Here is a 25,212-nt window from a genome sequence, read left to right on the forward strand (position 1 = left end):
TTGCAGAAATTGTGTGTTAGCAGTTAGATCGTCTGTGGGTGGGACACATTTTGGAATTTATTTATTGTTTTATTTGGACCGGATCAAATTTCCTTTTAGAAGATCCTGATAATGTAAAATCTACTGATTAGCGTTCGACCCTTTACTCTTTCCATGAACCTCAGCGTTCCTCCAGAGGCCTGCAAACGTAAATCCTCCTCACAGTATCCGCTCCACGCCCTAGAAATAGACCGAGCCGAAGCCTTGATCCGCTTTCAAACCCGTGGCATCGGCGTTCCACCGGAGGCCCGTGGAGCCCACAGAGGCCTCTTTGTTGGGCTGATGTACAGCTTGTTCTACACAGTGCCACGGCTGCTTTCATGTTCCTCACACCTCCACTCATCCATTGAGAAAGTCCAGTGAGCCACGGCCGGACAGCCACAGATTCCCACAACCGAGGATGTCGTTTTTCACGCCTGAGCGGCCGGTGTGGGACCGGCCCAGTGGCTTTATGAGCTGTGAGGAATCTGATTTTGGCTCTTTGGAGGAGAAATGGTTGATTGGAGTGACACCAGTAAACAACCTGATTCCACACATTCCTTTTGTCACGCTTTCTTTCTGCTCCTTTTGCTTCCGTTCACTTCGTTAGGCACGGAAATACAGAAAACAAAGATGGTCCAAGTATGGCAGCAAAACAAAAGGGGCATAACACCCAGAGGACCTGACAAAAATGACGAAAGGACACAAAAATGACAAAAAGGTTTAAAAAATTACAAAAAAGACACAAAAATGACACCAAACGATGAAAAAAAAGGAAAAAAAGATACAAAATGACAAAAAGATACAGAAATGACACGAGAAGATGTTAAAGAAGACACAAAAATTTCACAAAAAGATGTAAAAAAGACGAAAAATGACAACAAGCTTAAAAATTACACTATATGACACAAAAATGACACAAAAGGAGGCAAAAATGATACAGAAAGATGCAAGAATGACACAAAAAGATGGAAGAATGGCACAAAAAACAAAACTACACAAAAAGATACAAAAATGACATAAATAGACCTAAAAATGACACAAAATGACACAAAAGTTGCAAAAAGTACACATAAAAATACAAAAATGACACAAGTGACAAAAAAACATATAAAAATGAGACAAAAGATGGAAAAAGGTCACAGAAAGACACAAAAATGACACAAGATGCGAAAACCATGCAAGAAATTGCAAAAATGACAAAAAGATGTAAAAAAAAATTACACAAAAAGATACAAAAATGACACGTAAAAGTAAAAAAATGACACAAGATGATGTAAAAATGTCAAAAAGACAAAAATGACACAAAAAGATGTGAAAATGTCACTTAAGGACACAAAAATGACACAACAAGATGTAAAAATGATACAAAGGGACAAAATATAAAGCAAACAGAGGCGGCACAAGTAGGGCAGCAAAACCAAGTGTGATAAAAGTGAGCAGAAAGCATCTCTGACCGAGAGCAAAGTGACTCAGCAAAGCAATAAATCACATCAGAGCAACAATTAAAGGGACGCTCCACCCAAATACATTTACAGAGGAAGATTCAGACACAAAGAGGAGACTGGATCATCAGAGGAACAAATAAACAACAACAAACTGTTTCTGTTTAAAGTCCTGCACCTCTGCGGAAACAGAACAACCAGGACTAGAAAACATGAAAATAAGATCTGATTCTGACACAGTTAGAACGCTGTAAGTCATAAGAAAGTCACATTGATACAAATTAGTGGTCATCAGGTCGATAGCCAGTATTTGGAACTGATACAGAGTTGAAGTAAAAGTGGAAATTCTCGTGCCAGAATTGGAAAAAACACAAACTGCAACACACAACTTTGCAAAAAAGGACACAAAAAGATGCGAAAATGATACAAAACAGTGTTAAAATGATACAAAAAGACATAAAAATGACACAAAATTATATAAAAATAACATAAAAAGATGTAAAAATGATACAAAACTTTGCCAAAATGATACAAAAAGATGCAAAAATGATTCAAAACAATATTAAAATTATACAGAATGACATAAAATGACACAAAAAGCTATATAAAAACATAAAAGGATATAAAAATGACACAAAAAAGATATAAATAACATAAAAAGATGTAAAAATGATACAAAACTTTGCCAAAATGATACAAAAAGATGTAAAAATGATTCAAAACAATGTTAAAATGATACAAAAAGATATCTAAAAACATAAAAAGAGGTAAAAATGACACAAAAAGATATAAAAATGACACTAAAAGTTGCCAAAAGACACAAAAAACTACAAAATGACACAAGAAGAAATAAAAATGACACAAAAACATGTTGTTTGTTGATGGTAATTATTTTTATTTTCTGTTATTGTGGGGATCATAGACCTGCTGCTTCCTAATGTTTTAACTTCCTCACACAGCTGGACGTCTGTTTTTAATGCAAATTTTTGCACAAGAAATGGAATTCAAATTTGACAAACAAATGGATGACGAGTCGTTTGACGTACATGACGAGGTCCAACGAGGTCCTATTTATAGGGTTTGTCTTCTAACTGCTGCTCACTTTATTCAATAATTAAAACATAGTTAATATAAATCAGCTTATAATAGTATTTTTTTAAAAACAGAACAGACATACAACACAGAAAACAAATAAAGCAGTAAATCTAAAATAAAACCCAACAATAAACCAATAAAACAACATTTATAAACCCCTAATAAGGATAATTTAAGGGCTGCCAGGTAGTGGAAAATCCTCCTTTTGCACCAAACTTCTTACACAGCAGCAGAAAACCTTTTATAAAAGATTTATTAACATTTGAATCTTAATTTACACTTACATAACTACAAACTTTAGTATTTATTAATGGTTTTCCATCATTTATGGGACAACTGTGATATTTGTCAAAGATGTGAGAGAACAGGTGAAAGAAAAGAGGAAAAACTGGACCTGAAAATGTAAAAACTCAGGTTTTACCATCAACACTGAGCTTTTACTGGTTGGTTCTCTGTAAGTAAAACTGTTTTGTTTCCTCTTTGTGACGTTTTTCCTTTTTGGTCTCGTCTGCAATCACCAGTTTATTCCTCCTCCTGTATAATCCGGATGTTTCGGTGTGAAGTTTCTGGATTCTGTGTGAGATTGTGACTCTTCTGCAGATCTTTTCTTTCTTCGCTGCTCCTTCATCACTCACATTTGTTTGAGCTTCCTGCGTCGCTTTGCATCCCCTCGAGATGCAAATCCACGTTTCCTTGGTGTGGTTGTTGTTGTTGTTTTTTAAATCTTTTGTCCTGAAGCACAGCTGGACACATGAACTCCAACAACCCCAGAACTCTGTAGAGAAAAGCTCCACCAGCACAAATGTGACTCAGCTGCTGATAAATAAGATGTTTTTAAAGATAATTATTGTCAGAAATAATCCATCTTGTGTTTTATGCTCCTACTTAAACAAGTGGAAGTTTTTTTAATACGTGACTCTGTTTCTGAGTAAACTGCATTTTAGTGCACAAAAATAACAGTTTTCAGGTTTTAATTAAGTTCAGTCAACAAACTACAGCGAGTTAACAGAATTAGCTTTTTTGCTGTCGTCAAATATTAGTATCAAAATCTAAAAAAAACACAAACTGAAACACAAAAAGTTGCAAAAATGACACAAAAAGATGTAAAAATGACACAAAAAGATGTAAAAATGACATAAAAAGTTGCAAAAATGACACAAAAAGGCATAAAAATGACAAATAGATACAAAATAACATTAAAAGTTGAAGAAATGACACAAAAATTGCAAACATGACACAAAAACATACAAAGAATACACAAATAGGTGCAAAAATGACGCAAAAGATGTGAAAAAGTTGCAAAAATGGAAAGAAAGGAGGCAAAAATGACACTACAACATACAAAAATGAAACAAAAAGAAGTGAAAATGACACAAAAGGAGGCATAAATGACATTGAAGGATACAGAAATGACATTAAAAGTTGCAAAAATGACATAATAACACACAAAAACACACAAAGAGGTGCAAAAGTGATACAAAAAGAAGCAAAAATGACACAAAAAGAGGCAAAATTACACAAAAAGATACAGAAATGACAAAAAGATGCAAAAATTATACAAAAAGACTTAAATGAAAGAATAATTGCAAAAATGGCACAAAAACATATAAAAATGACCCAAAAGAGAATCTTGTAATTTTTTGAAGTTTTCCTCAGAATTAAAAAATTCTGTGTAGCTGTCAGTGGCTGCAGTTATACAAAGACAAACTGTTGATAGATAAGTAAGCATGCTTCAGTTTTAAAATATTTAATTAACCCTTTTGTCGTCCAGGGGGTCAAAACGATCCGTTTTAAAGTTTGAAAATGTGGGAAAAAAAGAAATCACAGTGAAACTTCTGATGTCCACATTTTCAACATTTTTGGGAAATCTTTGCACATTTTTTGGTGGAAAAAAAAGAAACGTTAGAAAATCTCTAGATTTTGATTGATTTATTTGTGAATGTTCTTAAAGAAAATACTAGACATTTTACTGATATATATGGAATCACTTTAGATATTTTTAGGATTTTTTTTAAGATCTTCACTCATTTTTAAAAAAAAAATTTACAAGAATTTTCTTGCCAAATTTGGGGGATTTGAAAAAAAAAAACTTTTAAGGAATTATTGGAAATTTCTTCCTGAAGGTTTTGCAAATTTCCAGGAATTTGCGGAATTTTTTTGCAGAATTTTTGGATTTTTATAGACAAGGAAGCAATATTTTGGTGCCTGTACGTATCTAATCTTGACCTGTACCAACAAATAAACCCAACATACCTCTGGTTTTCAAGTTTCTTCAGACATCAGAAGAGTTGTTGGTTCTTTCAGGACTTTAGATGCTGTTGTATGTTTAGTTCATCAGAAAGCCGTGTGCTGTGTGTTTGTGTGTCTGCAGAGAAGGACTACAGCAGCCTGTGTGAGCGGCAGCCCATTGGTCGGTTACTCTTCAGGCAGTTCTGTGAGACTCGACCAGAACTGAGACGATGCGTCAAGTTCCTGGACGCTGTGGTGAGAAGATTGTGTTACCGAGTTGTCGCCACAGTTGTTGTGTGCGGACACAGACCGAAGGAAGTTTCTGTGGTTGTTTTGTGTATCTATGTGGTGGTTTTGTGTCTCTTTGTGGTTGTTTTGTGTTTATTTGTGGATGTTTGTGTCTCTTTGTGGTGGTTTTGTGTCTCTTTGTGGTTGTTTTGTGTTTTTTGTGGATGTTTTGTGTCTCTTTGTGGTTGTTTTGTGTCTCTTTGTGGTTGCTTTGTGTATCATTTTTGGTTGTTTTGTGCATATTTTTGGTCATTAGTGTCTGTTTGTGGTTGTTTTGTGTTTCTTTGTGGATGTTTTGTCTGTCTTTGTGGTTGTTTTGTGTATCTTTGTGGTTGTTTTGTGTGTCTTTTTATGGTTGTTTTGTGTATATTTGTGGTTGTTTTGTGTCTCTTTTTGGTTGATTTGTGTCTCTTTTGTGTTGTTTTGTGTCTCTTTTGGACATTTTGTACTTGTTTTGCATCTATTAGGTTTTTTGTGTGTATGTTTGTTTTTGCTGTTTTGGTATTTTTTTGTAGTTTTGTGTCTCTTTTGGGCATTTTTGTGTCTTTGGGAGGCCATTTTGTGTCTTTTGTGGTTGCTTTGTGTATCATTTTTGGTTGTTTTGTGCATATTTTTGGTCATTACTGTCTGTTTGAAGTGGCTTTGTGTGTTCTTGTCGTAGTTCTGCATCTCATTGTAGTTGTTTTGGCTCTTTTTATACTTGTTTTGCATCCATGAGGTTGTTTTGAGTCTATGCTTTTGTGTGTTTGTGGTTTTTTTCACATCTCTTTGTGGTTGATTTGTTTCTCATTTTGGCTGTTTTGTCTTTATTGGTTGTCTTGTGTTTCTTTGTGGTCATTTTGTATCATGATTCTTGTGTCTTTGCCGTTTTGTATCTTTGAGTCTTGTGTTTCTCTTTAGTTGTTTTGTTTCGCTTTTGGTAATTTTTTTCGGTTTTTGGTCATTTTGTGTTTGTTTTTGGTTGTTTCGTGTCTTCTTGCGGTTTTGTGTTTGTGGTAATTTTGCGTCTCTTTTTAGTTATTTTGGTTCTTTGTGTTTTGTGTCTGTTTGTGGTCATTTTGCATCTGTTTCATGCTGCTTTTTGGTTGTTTTGTATGTTTTTGGTCATTTTGTGTGTGTGTGTTTGGTTGTTTTGTGTCTCTTTTTTGGCTCTTTTTGGTTCTCTTGCATTTGTTTGTTGTTGATTTGTCTCTTTGTGGTTGTTTTGCCTCTATCTGAAACACCTGAAACTTGATTCTAACCTGAATGCTGAGGCTGAAGTCTGAACTTTCCTACTGTAGAAGCTGCAGAAATGTCCTCATTGCTGTCAGTAAACACACTTCGTTAACCTCGTGTGTCATGGTGAACGGATCGCTGCTCGCTCTGCTCACTTGAGGAATGTTTCAGTCATGCTGTTGTTTTATTCCCACCACAGTGATTCAGTCTCAGGGACCTAAGATAACCTTTAGAGGGACATGTTATTTTGTCGTTCCACATCAGAAAATTATTAGAACGCAGAAGAAATCATGTCAGGTTTAATCAGGTTTAGAATGCACCTTTTAAAGTTTCCTCATAAGAAAACAGAAAGCACGTCTATTTGTAGCTGTTTTACCTCTCTTTGTGGTTGTTGTGTGTCTCTGTGTTTGTTTTGCATCTCTTTGCGGCTGTTTTGTGTGTTTTTTTGGTTGTTTTGTGCCTATGTGGTAATTTTGCGTCTCTTTGCTGCTGTTTTGTCTCTTTGCGATTGTTTTGTGTCTCATTTTTGTTGTTTTGCGTTTCTTTGCAGCTGTTTTGTTTTTCTTTGTGAGTGTTTTATGTGTCTTTTATGCTTGTTTTTGTTGTTTTGTGTCTCTTTGTGGCTGTTTTGCCTCTCTTTGTGGTAATTTTGCGTCTGGATGTTTTGTGTCTCTTTGTAGTTGTTTTGTTTTTCTTTGTGGTTGTTTTGTGTCTCTTTTTGGTTGATTTGTGTCTCTTTTTTGTTGTTTTGCATCTCTTTCTGGGTGTTTTGTGTCTCTTTTGGGTTGTTTTGTGTTTCTTTGCAACTGTTTTGTTTTTCTTTGTGAGTGTTTTATGTGTCTTTTATGGTTGTTTTGTCTATGTTTTTGTTGTTTTGTGTCTCTTTGTGGCTGTTTTGTTTTCTTTGTGAGTGTTTTATGTGTCTTTTATGGTTGTTTTTTGTTGTTTTGTGTCTCATTTTTGTTGTTTTGCGTTTCTTTGCAGCTGTTTTGTTTTTCTTTCTGAGTGTTTTATGTGTCTTTTAAGGTTGTTTTTTGTTGTTTTGTGTCTCTTTGTGGCTGTTTTGCCTCTCTTTGTGGTAATTTTGCGTCTGGATATTTTGTGTCTCTTTGTAGTTGTTTTGTTTTTCTTTGTGGGTGTTTTGTGTGTCTTTTTATGTTTTTTTGTGTCTCTTTTTGGTTGATTTGTGTCTCTTTTTGGTTGTTTTGTGTCTCTTTTTGTTGTTTTGTGTATCTTTGTGGTTGTTTTGTCTCTATTTTCTATTGTTTTATATCTCCGTGATAATTTTGTGTCTCTATTGATTGTTGTTTGCTTTTCTTTGTGGCTGTTTTACAACTCTTTGGAACTTTCATCAAATTTGGTTGATTTTATATTAAAACATCTTATATTAGATAAATTCATGGACCATTAAAAAAACAATTTAAAGCCGTTTTCCCACTTTAAACCAAATATTTCAGCCTGGATTTGCCTGCGTGTAATCACATTAGAAACAGCAGAATTAGCTGGTAGGAGCTCCTGTTTGCAGGGAACCCATGAATAAACAAATTTAATTACTGGATTACTTTAAGAAAACGTACAAATTTGATGCTTCTCAGGCCGGTCCAGAAGCAAATTCACGGTTTGTGCTGTCGCATTTTAAAACATTCTTCGTTTAAGTTTAAAATCCCATCAGGAAAGACGAGTTAAACCGCTGAGGAGCAAAGGGAATTAAGATTTTAACTCTGGAGTGATTCTCGATTCGTCCGATCTTGAGCTGCATTAGGAGGTCAGCCGGGTGGTTAATGAAACTCTGCTGGTCAGTCTGACTCAGCGGCTCGGCCCGAGCTTTCAGCCGTCCAATTACTGCTCTCTTTTACCCCACAACCGCTTCCCGTCTGGCCTGAGAGCTCCGTGAGAGGCCAAATGAGATTTGAACCGTCTGCGCTGTCACTTAGCGTTAGCTTACAGGCCGGGGAAGCACTCTGGAGTTTTCCAGTCAGGCTCGGTTTACTGCAGGTCATCGAGTGGATGGAGGGCGTGGACGCCTCAATTAGAGCTCAGATTGGGTTTTCTGAAATTTAACATCACTGTCATCACCACGATTTCACCTCTAACTGGGATTTATCACAACCTTTTACCCATCATCTGCCTGAAAAGTGGTTCCTCAACACACTAAACTGCCTTGTTTTGCTCATTTCTCTTCTTTCTAAATTAAATTTTTTGATTTTCTACCTCTTAGTAAACAAAACCGTTGATTTTCTGATGGTATTCTCATGTTTGGTGCTTAAATGTGTTTATTTTTCCTAAAAGAGCAACACAACTGTAGAAAGATGTTTCACCATGCTGAATGTATCTTCATGTTTACTGTTTTTAAAGCCACGCTGTGTGTTTTTTAAGTTACCATGCAAATTGATACTTTTTTCTATATTTTTACTAGATATTTGTAAAATAACAGATTTATCAATGTATAGTATACTTAATTTTTCGATCAAATAACAGTAAATACATGAAAAATAATCATTTTATTACATATTTGAATATAGTAGGGCTGGCCCAAATAGTGGTTTCTGGCCTCCGGGTATTCGGGCCCTATTAAAGACGAATATCCGGATATTCGTTCTGCCCCGTCACGTCCGACGGGGGGCGGGGCTTGTGGCGGACACGGCCCGAATATTCGGATCCGTTCGTCTGGTCTCCCGGGTCCAAATGTTGCCCTCGTTTAATCTTTAGTTAAACTGAAGAATTCCCAAACAGCGGAGGTCTTCAGCATCTTGTCTTGTGTTTATGCAACGAAGTGAAGCGTGACGTCAGAGTCGACAGCAACCCGGCCATTCAGGTGGTGGTAAGAAACACGAATGGAGGAGCCGAGATGAGCCGAAGAACACGACGGGATGAGCCGAAGTGGGCCGAAGGCGAAGGGAAGAGACGAGCTCCGAATATTTTCATCTGGGGGGAGGAGGGGGTGATCACATAGACATATGTGTTTATGTTTATGTGATCACAGGACGAGATGTTCCGATGCGGGCTGAAGGCGAAGGGAAGACAGTAACGCTGCATATTCTTTCCGCCTGGTGACGTCCGACCGGGGGGGGTGGCGAATATTCGGTTACCTAAATTAATATCCGGATACCGCCGTAGCGAACGAATATTCGGATATTCGGGATATTCGAGTCCAGCCCTGGAATATAGTAAAACATTTTATTATTTTACAATCACTTGCTGAAAAAGAAAAAGCTATTTGTAGATGTTTTGTGTTTCTTTGTGATGGTTTTGTGTCTTTGTGGTTGTTTTGTGTCTCTTTTTGTTTTGTGTCTCTTTGAGTCTCTTTCTGGTTGTTTTGTGTCTCTTTTTGTTTTTTGTGTCTCTTTGTGGTTGTTTTGTGTCTATTTGCGGCTGTTTTATGTTTGTTTTCTATCTGTTTGGGTTGTTGTGTGTCTCTTTTTGTGTTTGTTTTGCTTTTCTTTGTGGTTGCTTTTCATCTTTTTGAAAGTTTTGTCAAATTTCGTTAATTCCGAATGAAAACATCCCCTATTAGGTAAATTCAGGGACCAATATCAGACAATTTAAACTTGTTTTCCTACTTTAATATTTACACTTGGATTTGTGTGCATGTCATTACATTAGAAACGGCAGAATTATCTGTTAACAACTGCTGTTTGCAGTAAATCTATGAGTAAGCAGATTTAATCACTGGATGACTTGAGAAAAAACCTTCCTTTTCCATTTTTTTTAACAGGAAATGCTCCAAATTTAATCAGATTTAAACTCCTGTATTTCATCATTTTGTGCTGATTTGTGTGTTTTTTTCTGTTCAGGCCGAGTACGAGGTGACGCCGGATGAGAAGAGGAAGGAATGCGGTCAGGAACTCATCGACAAATACTTCAACCCAACGGTAGCTGCAGCTTTCATCGAATATTTACCCGTTCATTTAACTGATGCTCATTTTTCACACTACTTTTTATTCCACTATCATCATTCCTACCTTTATTCTTCATTAATGTTTTAAAGGTTGTGTAAAAGAGAGGAAAATCATATCAATTTAGATGTTAGCTGTAAAAACCAGGCCAAAACTGTTTGAAAAATCTCTATTTTTAAAGTTGGAAGTTAGTTCTCTTACAGTGTCAGACTGTAAAATTGCACATTTTTTATTATATTTAAATAAAAAAATCGTAGATAAAGTGGAGATAATGTCCACGTCATAAATCAGTATTTTTACAAATATTTAATTATTTTTTTTAAAACATGTGACTCTAAATATTGTGTTTTACTGTGTTTAAATATGAATATTTTATAAATATTTTCCAATATTTTTACCATTTTTTTAAGGCAGAATTTATTTTTTCCATTTTTTTTAACAGTATTTATTCATTTTAAACAAACCCACACTTTTTATGTTTAATCCTCTGTGTTTCATGCATTTTAGATTTGTGTAAAAAGGGAAAAAACATATTAATTTAAAAAAAAAAACAGTTCAAAACTGCAAAAAAAAATACAAAAAATAAAAATGAAATAGCCACATGAAATATATGTATTTTTACAAATTGAAGTTATTTTTTTACAATGTCAGACTGTAAAATTACACTTTTTAAAACATATTTAAATTTAAAAAAAAATATTGGAAATTTACAGATATTTGCTGTTATTTGAAAGAAAAATTTTCTAAAATAGGGACAGAAAATATGCAAATATTTAATAGTTTTTTACTGTTATTAAAGTGGTTTAATGTCATTTTACAGATTTTCCTGAAACATAGTTTCCCATAAAAATCACATAAGAAAGATTCATATTTTATATGCTGACTGTTAAAAAAAACTGTAAATAATGTCCATGTCAAAAATCAGTATTCTTACAAATATGAAACTATCTTTTAGAACATTTGACTGTAAATTTATTCCATTTTATTGTATTTAAATCGAATTCTTTTGCAGATATTTTCCAATATTTTTACCATTTTTTCGGTCACATTCCACCATTTTTTAAGGCAAGGTTTATATTTGGCTGTTTTTTTAAACAATATTTCTTCATTTTAAACAAATCCACTGTTTCTATGTTTTATCTTCTGTGTTTTCATTTCGATTTATCACTTTATTGTTACATTTTCTGTTTATTTTAAAGCCAATTCTGATTCTGTTTCTGTGTTAAAACAAGTCTGAACATGCAGCGTCTGGAGGGAAATCAAACCTGCTGGATCCAGATTTTACCGTCTCAGCTGAGTCACCGTGTTTTACCTGGATGACGTGTTTTTATTTTTGTTTTTGATGCAGTCGGAGGACCGAGTGTCGGAGGTGGAGGAGGCCATGATGGACGGATGCAGCGAGCGTCTGCAGCAGGACGCCTGCAAGGAGCTTTTTAAGGACTGTACCAAGTAAGACTGGCTCTATTTACTGTTTTTTCCCAGTATTTTAGGTCATCTGAGGGGGTTATGACGCTAATTTCAACCCTTCTTTGTTGCTAATCTGAGTCCGAGTCACTTCCTCAGTGGAGCTGCTGTCTGAACCGGACGTGGGAGTCAACAAATATCCCAGCATGCATTTTTTCCATCAGCTGTAGGCGACAGCAGGGACACCAGGGCATAATTTCCAGCGGGGACAGAGGCGACATGTTTCTCTTCAGCCCTCTGGAGAGGCTGAAACACACAGAATTATTCCCTCAGTTTGGCCTGACAGGATCCTCTGTGTTATTAGCTGCTCTGCCTGCAGACACAGCTCAGGGCAAACGATCAAATAAATTACTTTTCGGCTTTTAGCTTTCAGTTTTGTACATTTAAAACTTTGGATGAGATGGAAGAATGAAGTTTATCGCACATCCTATGAAAAGAAGTTCTTATTTCATGAATAAATCAACGGGTTTTGAATCAGAGAGTCTCAATAAATGTGTCTGTTTATCCAAAATAAAGGATTCTTATATTCAAACTGAACTGAATTAACAGTTTTTGTTCATAAGAAATGGGACAGAAAGAAAAAATGTTTTAAAAAATCTGTAAAAACTAAAAACTATGATAAAATCTGGCCTCCAGGATGCCAGAGAAAATATGTCAAAAATACAACAAATATAATAACTTTATAACAATAAAAAAAAGTAAAACTGTGTAAAAAATAGACATAAATGCCTGACAGATAATATTTTTAACCGATTTTAAAAACATAAAATGGAGTAGTTTTATCACTGCAATAGTAAAAAGAATCCATTAGTATTTATGAAAATGTGAAAATACTGATACTTAATGAAAAATTTTAAATGTGTGGTTTTGGTGAAGTGTTTTGTTTTGTTTTGTATTTAACATTTAAATTAATACCTTTTTCCCGTGTTTTTACTAGATATCTGTAATTTTTTTCTGTAAAATAACAGCATTTTTATAATATATTTAATAATATATTTATTTTTTCTATCAAATAACAGTAAATAAGCAAAAAATAATAATTTTTTACACATTTAAATAAAGTAAAAAATGGTGTAGTTTTACCGTCACACTGTAAAAGAAGAAATCATCACATGTAAAAAATACAGAACTGGAAAAATCTGTAAAATGACAATAAATTGTAAGGAACTGCAATGAAAAAAATCTAATTTAAATGTAATTCGACCCACACTGCTTTTCTTCACGCAGTGCAGCCCCCACTACCTTCTCTATTCATGAACAATTTAGAAGTTCTAGTATTTTAAACAAAAAGTGAATAATTTAATACTTTTTAAATACTTTCATTTCTTTTTACTTACATTTTTAACTTGTTTTGACACTCATCTCCTGTGTCCTCTTTGGAAACGCTGCCTGTATTTAACTTTAAAAATCTGAATTTTTCTCACTTGACTGTTGGTCAGAGCTTCTCGTTTACATCAAGTAAAAGTATTTGTTGTACTTGTTGTAGTTTTAGTTGTAGTAATTTAGTTACTGCAGTAGTTGTAGTTCTAGATGTTTAAATGCGATGCAGCTTCAGGTCTTTATCTGTGGATTTATGCTGATTTGACGTTCATTTTGGTCGTTTTATTTGTGGAAGAAGATGTAGAAATAAATGGACTCAGGGGGTTCGATGATCAACAGACGATGAATTAAACTGGAGCTGTTTGTTCTTGTTGTGTCGGTGAGAAGCAGCTCAGAGGACGCTCTGTTTTTAACTCTGCTTGTGTTTCTTTATCCGAGACTGAATTTCGTGTTTTCAGCCCAAAGCTTCGTCTTTTATTCCATCAAATCAGTCAAACTGTGACCTTCATCGATGTTAAGTTTCCTCTAAATCCCTCCTGTGATAATTCCCCTAAAGCTGCTTTGTCTGGAGATGATTAAATCTGAAATGAATCCAGATGTTTGCTTTTATTTGAACTTGAAACACCTCAGTAGAAATAGTTTCTGTTGATTTTTTATTTTGTTCTTGACGTTAAGGTTGAATTTTGTTCCACACTGCAACATTTTTATGCTTTTTTAAAAAAGAAAGCTGTTATTTTACAGATTTTAACCAGTTTTGTTAAATTATAGATAATATCTTAGAATATCGTAGAAAAAAATGTATTAATTTATATTTACATGACACACAAACAAAACCTGTAAATAATGTCAAAAATCGTAAATTCTTCTTTTACAGTGTTTGACTGTAAAATTACACTTTTTTTTTTTACTGTATTTGAATTTAAAATCATTAATTTACAGATTTTGCTGTTATCTGAAAGAAAATGTGTTTTAATTAAGAACCAAAAAATACTTTAATTGTGTACAAATATTAACCAGTTTTGTTAAATTATGATAATATATTAGAAAATCACAGAAAATAAATATTTATTTACATGTTAATAATTTTTTTAAAATGGCAAAACTGGAAATAACATTCATGTCAAAAATCTGTATTTTTTTTTTTACAAATAATAATTCATACTTCGACTGTAAAATGACACTTTTTTAAAAACTATATTTAAATTAAAAATAATTATTTTCCAGATATTTGCTGTTATTCAAAAGAAAAATTGGTTATGTTAAGGACTGGATAAGTTCAGATAATTTACTGATTTTCCTTGTTTTGTTAAAATTACTGTGTAACTCCTGCAAATATATAAAAAGTAAAATCACTGAAAAAGAATATAAATTCACGTGTTAAGGAATTTATTTTAATAATTTATTTTAATTTTACAGTTTTTAACCAGTTTTGTTAAATTCTAGATAACATCTTAGAAAATTGCAGAAAAAAACGTATTAATTTACAAAAATTTACAAAAACTGCAAAACCTGTAAATGAGGTCCACATAAAAAATATCTAATTCTTCTTTTACTGTGTTTGACTGTAAATTTACCCTTTCTATTGATTATATTTACATTAAAAGCCTCTATTTTATAGATTTCTGCCATTATTTTTTTTAAAAAGGATGGAAAATGGTAAATATTTTAACTCTTAAATTTTTACTGTTTTGTTAAATTATTAGCAATATATTTCCTGTAAATGTATAAAACGTAAAATCATAGAAAAAGAACATTCATCTCCAAAATTGTAAATAATGTTCTCATAAAAAATCTGTACTTTTACAAATATGAATGTTGTTTTTTTAAAATGTGTGACTAAAGTTTTGTAGTTTTAGTTTAAATATTATTTTACGTATTTTTGCCGTTATTTTCATGATTTTTTTTTTTTTTAAATCTTCCAAATATTTCAACATTTTTTAACCCCTTTTTTTTGGCAGCAAGTTTCAACATTTTTTTAACAGATTTTCTTAACAGTGAATTTTATCTTTAAATGAGCCCACTGTTTTATGTTTTATCCCCTGCTTTTTTTAAATAGAATTTTGATTCATGTTTTTGGTTTTTAATTCTTATTTACATAACTTTGTAATTAAGTTTGTCGTAAAGCAGTTAATTTAAATTTAACCACCTTAACCTATATATTAAAGGACATTTAGGTAATAATTTTAATATTCATGCGACAATGAAAAAATAAAAAACACTTAAATTGAAAAATATAAGTTTATAGTTGCAGAAAACTGAGCATCTTTGCCTAAAAACTAACTTTTAAATGATAAATTAGCCTTCCAAATGATGCCTTTTCTGTCTCTTCACTGATAATTTCGGCTATAAAAGCAGCTAAATCCAGAGAATCCCTGCTAATGAAGGTGAATTCATGCGTCTGTTTTCATGACTTAAATCTGAATGTTGTGTTGTTGCAGATTGATCCACGACTACCTGTCCGTGGCGCCGTTCGCCGACTACCTCGACAGCATGTACTACAACAGGTTCCTGCAGTGGAAGTGGCTGGAGAGGTAAACTTTCCCTCTGATTCACCTCAAACTGCACCACGCTACCAGTAGGGACACGCTCGCCTCGTCGAGTTGCTTCATCGCTTTCCAGTGCGAACAGAACAATGCTGGCGTCACAGATTTCAAGGTTTAAAATTGCTCAACTGAGAGGTTTCACTTGAATTTCGGCGGTGAGGAAACTTCCAGAACAAGCTGCTGCTGTTGTAGCCTGAGGGGGAGTTCAGCTCATTGTGCCCTGATAACACCTGAGAGGATTTTCTGGTTGTGTTTCTGAACACGCTGCTGTCTAAACAGGTCTGGAAGCCGCACTGAAGAGCTGCATGTTTACGAATTTGTCTGGTCGACTCTAACAGGGAGTTACAGGCAGCAAAAGTCCCAATTACCGGCACAAGAACAGTGTTTATAGCAGCGATGTTGAGTTTGAAGGAGCAGCGTAGATGGAAGCTTTTCTACTGGATTATTATGACTTAGAGAGAAGTTTTAATGGGATAGAAATGATCTGAATATCTGCTGAAAACATTGAATTTCCATCTTTCAGCCAAACCCAACTGGAAAAGCTTGTTAACCCTTTAAGCTTCAGTCAATTCCAGCCGTTTTCAGTACAAAAAATCGCTAATATTCTATTTTTAAATAAAAAAAATTACGAAAAATACTGGGAATATTGGACGGGCATCGCGAGGTGCATTTCCTTGAAAATGACCGATTCGGGGATTTTATACCGACTTCAGGACATGTTTTGGATAAAATAGTTTACTGGCTTGTGTCATCTGGATGTAAAAGGTTGGATTATGGCCGTTTTTTGTGGAATCTTTTTTTTTGTGTGTAATAATAAACCCGGAAATGTGAGTCGTGCTGTGTGCTTTGAAGCCGTGTATAGAGAATGGATGGATGGATATTTGTTTTTGTCGGACAAATGTGTTTTTCTCACCCGCTGTGGTAATCGCATCTGAAAGTGGTTTATACCGGCGGATTCATGAGAATCTAAGCTTTCCATCGGCGTATAGTGTTTGTATAATCGTGTTTGCAGCCGTCGGACATTCCTGAAATTCCTATGCAAATTAGTAGGTGTACCGCCGGCAGTACACTGAAGCTTAAGGGGTTAAAGGAGAACTGTAACCCCAAAACACACAAATTTAATTACGTCTGTAGTAAGTAGGAACGTCACAATCAAATTTTTTACCTTTGAGTCATTTAATCTAGTATCCACCAACACCCCACACCATTTTCAAGATAATACATACTTCAGGTATTGTAGATAAGCTGTCGTACCTCTTAGTACCTTCTATGTTTTAAAACCAGAGGAGACCAGAGGAGGCAATCATTTCAATGTTGGCAGTCTGAGAGCATTGTTGGAGTTTATCCAGTGAAGGAGCACCATGACAAAGACTTCTGTGACACTTAGTGACGTCCAGCTAGCTTAAATGTTAATTAAAGCCAGGATGGATCTGTAACCATGGTAACTGTACACAAAGCTGGCAACAGTTGTGGTCTGAAAAAAGTTAAAAATGCAAATGAGACTAAAATGATGATGACTTTTTGTAAAACCAAAATATTTTTTGGTTATGCTGACTGAAAACTGACCTGGGATCTTTCTGCATGGAGTTTGCATGTTCTCCCTGTGCATACATGGGTTTTCTCCGGGTACTCCGGCTTCCTCCCACAGTCCAAAAACATGCTGAGGTTAATTGGTTACTCTAAATTGCCCGTAGGTGTGAATGTGAGTGTGATTGTGTGTCTGTATATGTAGCCCTGTGACAGACTGGTGACCTGTCCAGGGTGTCCCCTGCCTTCACCCGAGTCAGCTGGGATAGACTCCAGCACCCCCCATGACCCTAGTGAGGATAAAGCGGTGTATAGAGAATGGATGGATGGATGACTGAAAACTGGATTTAACCTAATAAAAATCTAATTATTAATATGTGACTGAAATGAACACACCTTCTAATCAAAAGGCTGAAACTAAATCAAACTCAGGTGCGAATGTTTAGACCTGCACACTGAAAACAGTGTCAGTTAGTTGTAGTACCTGGTTGTTCCACCAGGTGGTGACTCACTGTTTATTACTGTAGAGAACAGAGGAGGCGATCAGTTCCACATTGGCAATCAGAGGGCATTTTGGGGGTTTAGCTACTAAAGGGGCACCATGACAAAGACTTCTGTGACGCTTAATGATCTCCAGCTACACACATGTGAAGTGAAGCCAGGATTAACATGTAACCATGGTAACTGTACACAAAGACGGCGACAGCTGTGGTCTGAAAGAAGTTGAATTTGTGTGAATTTTACAACATGAAAATTCATCAAAAGGCTATGAATAAACCAACACCTGCCCATTGCATGTAGATCAGCTGTGTGAGTTTAGCAGCAGCGGGCACCATGACAAAGACTTCTGTTATCATTAATGACCTCCGACCAGAACTCAGGAGTTAAATGAAGCTGTGATCAACTCAGAGAGACTTACTATCATGTTTGCAACCACTTTGTTTCCTTGTCTTGAAACGGCATCATCTGGTTAATTTAAATTATAAATTAGCAGATTGTTGATTAATTATGCCTTGTTTATTGAGAATAATATTCAAATTTACCACTACTGTGTGACAGCTGAGTTAACCAAAGGGTCAAGCTTAGGTTTACAAAAACATTAATCTTTTAAAAACTGCCTTGATCAGCCCCATTAGTAGGTCTTTTAAAATCATATTTAGATTATATTTTACAATATTTTACATTTTCTGAGTGTTAGAAATGGTTCTTTTTATATGGAATGATCCAATCTCAAAAACCAAATGTCAAAAAAGTAGATCCTCTTGTTCTTTGCCTGAACTAAACAGTTTTTTCCTATTTTCTATTCAAACATCTTGCCACACAGTTTAGAGTGTTAGTTTCAGCGCGTGAAGAAATCTTGTAAAAACATGACAGAAGTTCCTGCAGGTAGTCTTCCAGAGGAGGATTCCCAGGAAACACCAAGATCTTGATTCCTGGTATTCCACCGTGGTGTTGTGGGCGTTAATGTGCCGGCGGAACAATAAGTCCATCATTTAAGACCGTAATGGTTGCTCTGAGTGTTATCGGGTTTGTTTGCAGACAGAAAGTTTATCTGAGATCCTTGACGGTTCCCAGACTCTTCTTCGAAAACCTCCATGACGCCGTAAACAAACCGAGTGTTTAGGCTTCGTCTCGTCGAGGATTCGCTGAAATGAGCCACTTGGGAAAGCTGGTGAATCCTCTGGGATTCAGGGAATAGAAAACATCAGGCCAGATGATGGAGTGACAGGAAGGGGAAGAGACAAAGCAAGACGAGAAGCGGCTTTTCTTCCAGCTGATGGAGGCGTATTTGCTGCAGCCTCTCCAGATAAAAACTGGTGCCTTCGACTTTCCAGGAAGCGAGAAGGGTTGATGACCTTGAATTTCACAAACCGCTGAATTCCCTCGATGACGGAGAGTTTGTTTTCCTTCAAGACCCACAAGCTAAACCTCTAAAGCTCACAGATTAAGGACTGAGCCAAGAAATTATCTCACACTAAACCCCAAAGAAAGACGATAGTTTGGAAACGCGATTCAGTGTTTGTTAGCAAACTGCTGAAAGAGCTACCAAACGGCTGGTGTTGCTGCGATGTGTCAGATTTTATTCAGTGTTTAGTTTTTAGTTATGTAGGACCCAAAATTAGGTTCTGTAAAATATCGTGGCTCACATTTGAGAGTTTCCTGTTTTCAGATATGGGATGTTTTGTGTATTTTCACCATCAGACAAGCCTGGGAAGCCATTTTAAAGATTCAATATCTCCAGAAATAGAACTCCTACAGCCATGAAACTTGGTGAGAACACATACAAAATGGTTTCCATTAGATCCACATGATTACATGGCTCTAGCAGAGGACAATTTTTAAATTACTGGCCCCTAAATTGGAAGAAATACCACATTTTCAAACAATGGCGATATTGAGACCCCATAAAGTTCCTGTAAGTGTATGCATGGATCCATGTTTCCTACTAAAATACAGTCTTTGGTCAACATTTAATCAACTCTTGAGGCTCTAACATCAGTAGAATTCAATGTGGTACAAGTATGCCAAGACAAGATTCCATTTTTTTATTATTTTGACTTGAAACTTTACTAAAATGACTCGAATTTGTCCAAAAATACTTGAAACTTCTTCAAATCTATTCAGAATCGTCTACTTTGACTTAGCAGCTTCCCAGATGACTCAGTCTTTTTTTAAATGACTTGTAAATTGTCCAAAATTACCCCAAAATGTCTAATATGACTTTAAACTTGTCTGAAACAACTCAATAATAATACGAAACACAGCAAACTGAAGCCTTGTCTTCCCCTACTTGTCGTACATTAAACTCTACGGATATTAAAGCCTCAAAAATTGGTGAAATGTCGACCAAAGACTGTAGTTTAGTAGCAATATGGATCCGTCCATATATATACACGTACAGGAACTTTCTGTGGCCCAAATGCCAGTTGTGTTTGAAAATTTTGTACTTTTTCCCATTTTCAAAGGCCAGTAATTATTCATTATTAGAATTTTGGACAATTTTGAAGTTATATTGGATAACTTTGTGTCATTTTGCAGAAGTTCCAAGTCATTAAAATAAAAACGTGAGTCTTTCTTGGCAAGTGTCAAGTTGTATTGGACAATTTTAAGTAATTTCAAGTCAAAATATTAAAAAACTGGAAGCTTGCCAAACTTGGAACAGATTAAATTCTACTGATGTTAGAGCCTCAAGAGTTGGTGAAATGTCGACCGAAGACTGTATTTTAGTAGAAACATGGATGCATCATGTATATTTACACTTGGAGGAACTTTCTGGGGGCATAATACTACCCTCAGATGACAGTTTTCCACTTTCTTTCATTTTTAAGTTCCAGTAGTTAACTAAATGGCCTCTGTTGGAGCCATTACATGATTTGGATCTGCTCATAACTATTCTGTCTGTGTTCTTACCAAATTTCATGGCTGTGGGAGTTTTATTTCTCCAGATATTGAACCTTTAACATGGTTTGAAGGTGAAATACGAAAAATTCAACAAAAATACTGAACAGAATTTAGTTCCAAAGAACAAATAATTTTCTCTGAACTCTATCTGGCAAAATAAAGGAACTTATTTTTTTAAATCCTCTGAGCAGAACATCACAGAACTCCTTCAAAAGAAGAACTGTTCAGCCACGAGTAGACAAAGAGGGACTGTATTCTGGTTAATGTGTAACATTTACTGTTGAAACTGCCGGCTCGTGATTTGAATACAGCTTCTGTTTGTTTGTTAGATGATGTGAAGACTGCAGGAGGTCATTTTTACCACATCAGGGCTTCTGAAGAACTTCTTAGAGGCAGGAAGCGTACAAAACAAAACATCCCTAAGCAGGGGCGATTCTAGGATCAGAGGTTTAGGGGTGCTGAGCACCCAGAGGTGTCTGGTCAGGCAAGATAAATTTCACTGTTTTGTACATTTTAACACAATTTCATTCCCACATTTGTCAAAGAAAAGCATAACACTTTATGAAAAAGTCTGTGACTAAACCATCCAGTCTGATAAAGGGTATTTAAATGCTGAATCACAGCAAAGGAGAAATGCTCTGGAATCTTAAAAGAAACCTATCACAACCCTAATTTCTGGGAAAAGTGACTAATTTAGATGCAGCAGCTCCTTAACATACACATAAACCAGGTACTTACAGTACTACGGAACATGTGCTTCTGTGGGAGGCAGCTTAGCTCTGCAGGTAGAGGCTCAGAGCCCAAGTTGGGCGGGATCAAACCATTTTTGAGACAAGATAGGGGGAGAGGAGTGCTGTATTTTTGTTGTTAAAACATTACGTATCAACCAAGTACTGCATGATTTTTACACTTTTCTGGTTTGTTGAAAAAAAGGCCATGCAATACAAAAAAATCTCTCAAACTTTAGGGGTGCTGGGATTCAATTTAGGGGTGCTTGAGCACCCCCAAAAACACCTATGTCCCTAAGGCTGGAAACTGGACTGGAAATTCTTACATGTTAGTTGCAAGTACGGCTCGTGTAGCTCGGTTTTTGATCCCTGAACTGTAATTTCACGATTTCTGAGAGGATTTTGCTCCATTGATGTCGTTTGCAGACATCAGGCGACATCAAGTCCTTGTTTTGGTCAAAGACTTTCCTGATTGACGCACTTCATGCAAATCTACAGTTATTGAAGAATGCAAATGTCAAAAACACACATTATTAAGCAGTAAATGACTCAACGTGGGCAGAAGACAAACAAAGCAGCCTTATGGTGTTTTTAAAATGTTTTCCTGATGACCCAGTGATCATTTAAATCTCTATTTTTACCATCTGTACGGTGACGTCTCTTTCCTGAACACTGACTAGCTTCTATTGGAGAAAATGGAGTTAAAGTTTTCAGTGCGTTTGTCTGTCTGTAGGCAAGCTTTAACAAAAAACTACCAAAATTTAACTCAGTGGAACTTGACGTGAAGCACGCGCAAAAGAAGTGTTCAGTAAATTTTAGTGCAGAATAAGTTATTGATTGGATATTCGCTTCAATGCAGGTCAGCGCCGTCCATGTGCAACTTCATAATGGAAAAAATGATTTTAAATCTATTAAAAAATTATAAAATAACCTGTAAAGATCTAGCAGCAACTGTGCCACAAAAAATATGTCTAAAAAAGAAAATATCTGCAGACAGCGGTATATTGCTTGGTTTATACACAGTACAACAGTGTAACCTTATGGACAAACTTTGCGAAGAATTAGATATTCTAAGAAAAATACAGATTTTTAATGTGGATAATATTTGCAGTTTTGGCCTGTTCTTTTATGGTTAAGATACAAATAAATAATTATTATTTTCTGTGATTTTATTATAGAATTTTAGCCATTTAACAAATAAAAAAATCTGCAAAATAATGCTTAAAAATAGTAAAATGTATATTAAATATAGAAAATATATTCTAAAAGTAAATATATAAGAATAAAAATACATTTATCTATTTTTACATAATAAATTAATTAAATTTAATAAATTATAAAAAATATCTGAATAAAAACAAATTTCTATATACATATATTTTAAATTAAAAAATATATATTAATATATTATGAAAATATGCACATTTTGTTTGAAATATATCTTTATTTAATAGATATATAGAATGTTTTTGGCTTAATATATATTTAACTATTTTTAAACGTTACTTTCCAGATTTTTTTCTGTTTGTTAAATGGCTGAAATTATATAATAAAATCACAGAAAATAAATATTAATTTGTATCCTAACCATAATAGTTTCTTTTATCCATCCTTAATATACATATTTTTTATTTTAAATAACAGAAAATATGTAATATATTAATAATAAATACTCTTTTATGCAGACTTTAATACCATTTTTGATGAAACTTTGTGAAAGAATAAAAATACAGATTTTTGATGTAGATATTATTATTTATAGCTCTGACCTATTTATAAAAAAGGAATTAAAACATTTTGTGTGACATTTTATTATATATTATCATTAATTTAACAAAACAGGAAAATCCTGTAAAATAATACTTAGATATAAAATCTATTTTTGAACATATAGTAATAACTATAATATAAGAATAAATAAAAATACATAAAAATGTTAAATATAGAAGATTTATATTGAATATATATGTTCAATGTGAAATGGAAGATTCCTTTATTAATTACAAAACAACAGCAGCACCTACAAACATCTAGTTTTACATGTTTACAGCTGAGTTTTTAACATTTATTTAGTTATTTCTGGTTAATAATTATCTTGTTTTGTGTGTAAACTGCCTTCAGATGCATCCAAACACCAGTTATTGATTGATTTCCTGCTTTAGATTTAAACCACAGCTTTATATCACAGATTATTGGTCTGAAACCGCTTTGTTAAAACCTCTAAACGTGCTTTATTTCATGATTTATTCACAGTTTGAACCCGTGAATCGATTATTTATTCTAAATGTTTGCTGCTGTTTGTTAAAATCCCGTTTTTCTTTCTGTCCAACAGGCAGCCGGTGACCAAAAACACGTTCAGACAGTACAGAGTTTTAGGAAAAGGCGGCTTTGGAGAGGTGAGTCTTTAAACAGCAGAATTAAATTACGGTCTGACTCAACGACAACCAGCTTCATTTTTCTCTCAGTTTTAATAAACTTGATTAGAAGAACTCATCAAATATTCGCCCTGACGTAACAAAGTGGAGTTTAAATCCTTTTTTAATCTTCTGTACATTAAAAATCACGAGTTCATGAATTAAATTCCTCTTAAATTATGGCAGAAGTTTCGTCCGGTTTGTGTAATCGCAGAACAAAAAAACATTTCATGCTGAGTTAACGATGCCGGCTCCTCCCAGGCTGTCGAATAAATCACATGATCTCCAGTTTCTGTCCACATTATGGAGTTTACAGCGCCACACGGTGGCCAAACAGAGAACAGACAGAAATAGAACCGTTTATTTAGGTTTAAAATAAACCTTAAAGAGACGCAGTTTGAATCAGATTAGAGGCCAATGAAAGGTGTTCCTGTTTGTGTGAAAGAGTCTCTGACTGAGAGGTTAGATGTTCAAGTTTCACAAGATTAAAAACCAGAAAACAGATTTATCACAGCTCATCATACATTAAATATAAAACAATAAATGTCTCTAAAAATTCAGGAAATTAACTAAAACTGCATAAAGTGAATGAATGGTTTGGGTTTTTGTTCATTAAACTTTTTAGAAATTCAATTCTTTTAAGAAATTCTCAATTATCTGGGCATTTTTTATTTATTTTTCAGTCTTCTTCTATTAGTATATTTCTGTTTATCTCATTTTATGGTCAGATGTTCTCAGTAATTTAACATAACAGGAAAAATCTATCTGTTTATAAAACACACTAAAATAATAAAATATATGTTAAAATATATAAAATTAAAAAATATAAAACTCATATCAAATATAAAAATATATTTTATTATAATATAAGATGAAAAAGTCCAACATATATATTAGATATTTATTTTAAATATTACAGTATCAAATTTAGAATCATGAATCCATTTATTAGATATTTTCAGTCATTTAAAAAAACAGGGAAAATCTAAAGCAATGCTTTAAAATAGTAAAATGTACATTAAATAAATGGAATAAATAATAAAGTCAAACACACACATATACGTATTAAATATAAAAATATGTTTCATTATATAAAAGTAAAAAATACAGCACATGTATTGGATATATTTTAAATATTAAAATATTAGATTTTGAATCCTTAATCTATTTATTACAGTCAACATGTAGAATTTATATTTTTTGGGGGGTGATTTTATTAGATATTTTCAGTAATTTAACATACTTTAATACAAATACTTTAAAATGCTAAAATATATATAATAAATAAATAAAAAAGCCAAACACACACATATGTATTAAATATAAAAATATTTTAATAAATATAAAAGTAAAAAATACAATATATGCATGAGATTTATATTTTATATATTAAAATATTCTTCAAAAAGATGTAATCCTTAATATACATAATTTTATAATTTTATCATATTTTTGGTCAAACTTAATTTTAGTTGTAATTTTATAATGTGGATATTATTTCCAGTTTTGCCACTTTTTGTTGATTAATATGTAAAATAATACGTTTAACAGGAAAAATCTGTAAAATAACACTATAAAATATTTTCCACCATTATTTAATCCTTAATATACAGAATTTTCTTTAAAAT

General features: G+C 33.9%; 1 protein-coding gene across 4 annotated transcripts in view; it reads left to right on the forward strand.

Moving 5' to 3' along the window:
- Nucleotides 1-25,212, forward strand: part of grk6 (G protein-coupled receptor kinase 6) — an 83,840-nt gene that overhangs the window by 30,084 nt on the left and 28,544 nt on the right. For all 4 annotated transcript variants that reach the window (XR_007937094.1, XM_051937408.1, XM_051937407.1 and 1 more), the window contains exons 3-7: nucleotides 4,930-5,042; nucleotides 10,085-10,162; nucleotides 11,535-11,635; nucleotides 15,409-15,501; nucleotides 23,503-23,566. Coding sequence is in view for 3 of the 4 variants with exons in the window: in XM_051937408.1 (XP_051793368.1) it covers nucleotides 4,930-5,042; nucleotides 10,085-10,162; nucleotides 11,535-11,635; nucleotides 15,409-15,501; nucleotides 23,503-23,566 (449 nt within the window). In the remaining variant the exon portion in view is untranslated. The remainder of the gene's footprint in view (nucleotides 1-4,929; nucleotides 5,043-10,084; nucleotides 10,163-11,534; nucleotides 11,636-15,408; nucleotides 15,502-23,502; nucleotides 23,567-25,212) is intronic.

Source organism: Acanthochromis polyacanthus, chromosome 17 (genome assembly GCF_021347895.1).
Source record: "Acanthochromis polyacanthus isolate Apoly-LR-REF ecotype Palm Island chromosome 17, KAUST_Apoly_ChrSc, whole genome shotgun sequence".
Lineage (NCBI taxonomy): Eukaryota > Metazoa > Chordata > Actinopteri > Pomacentridae > Acanthochromis > Acanthochromis polyacanthus.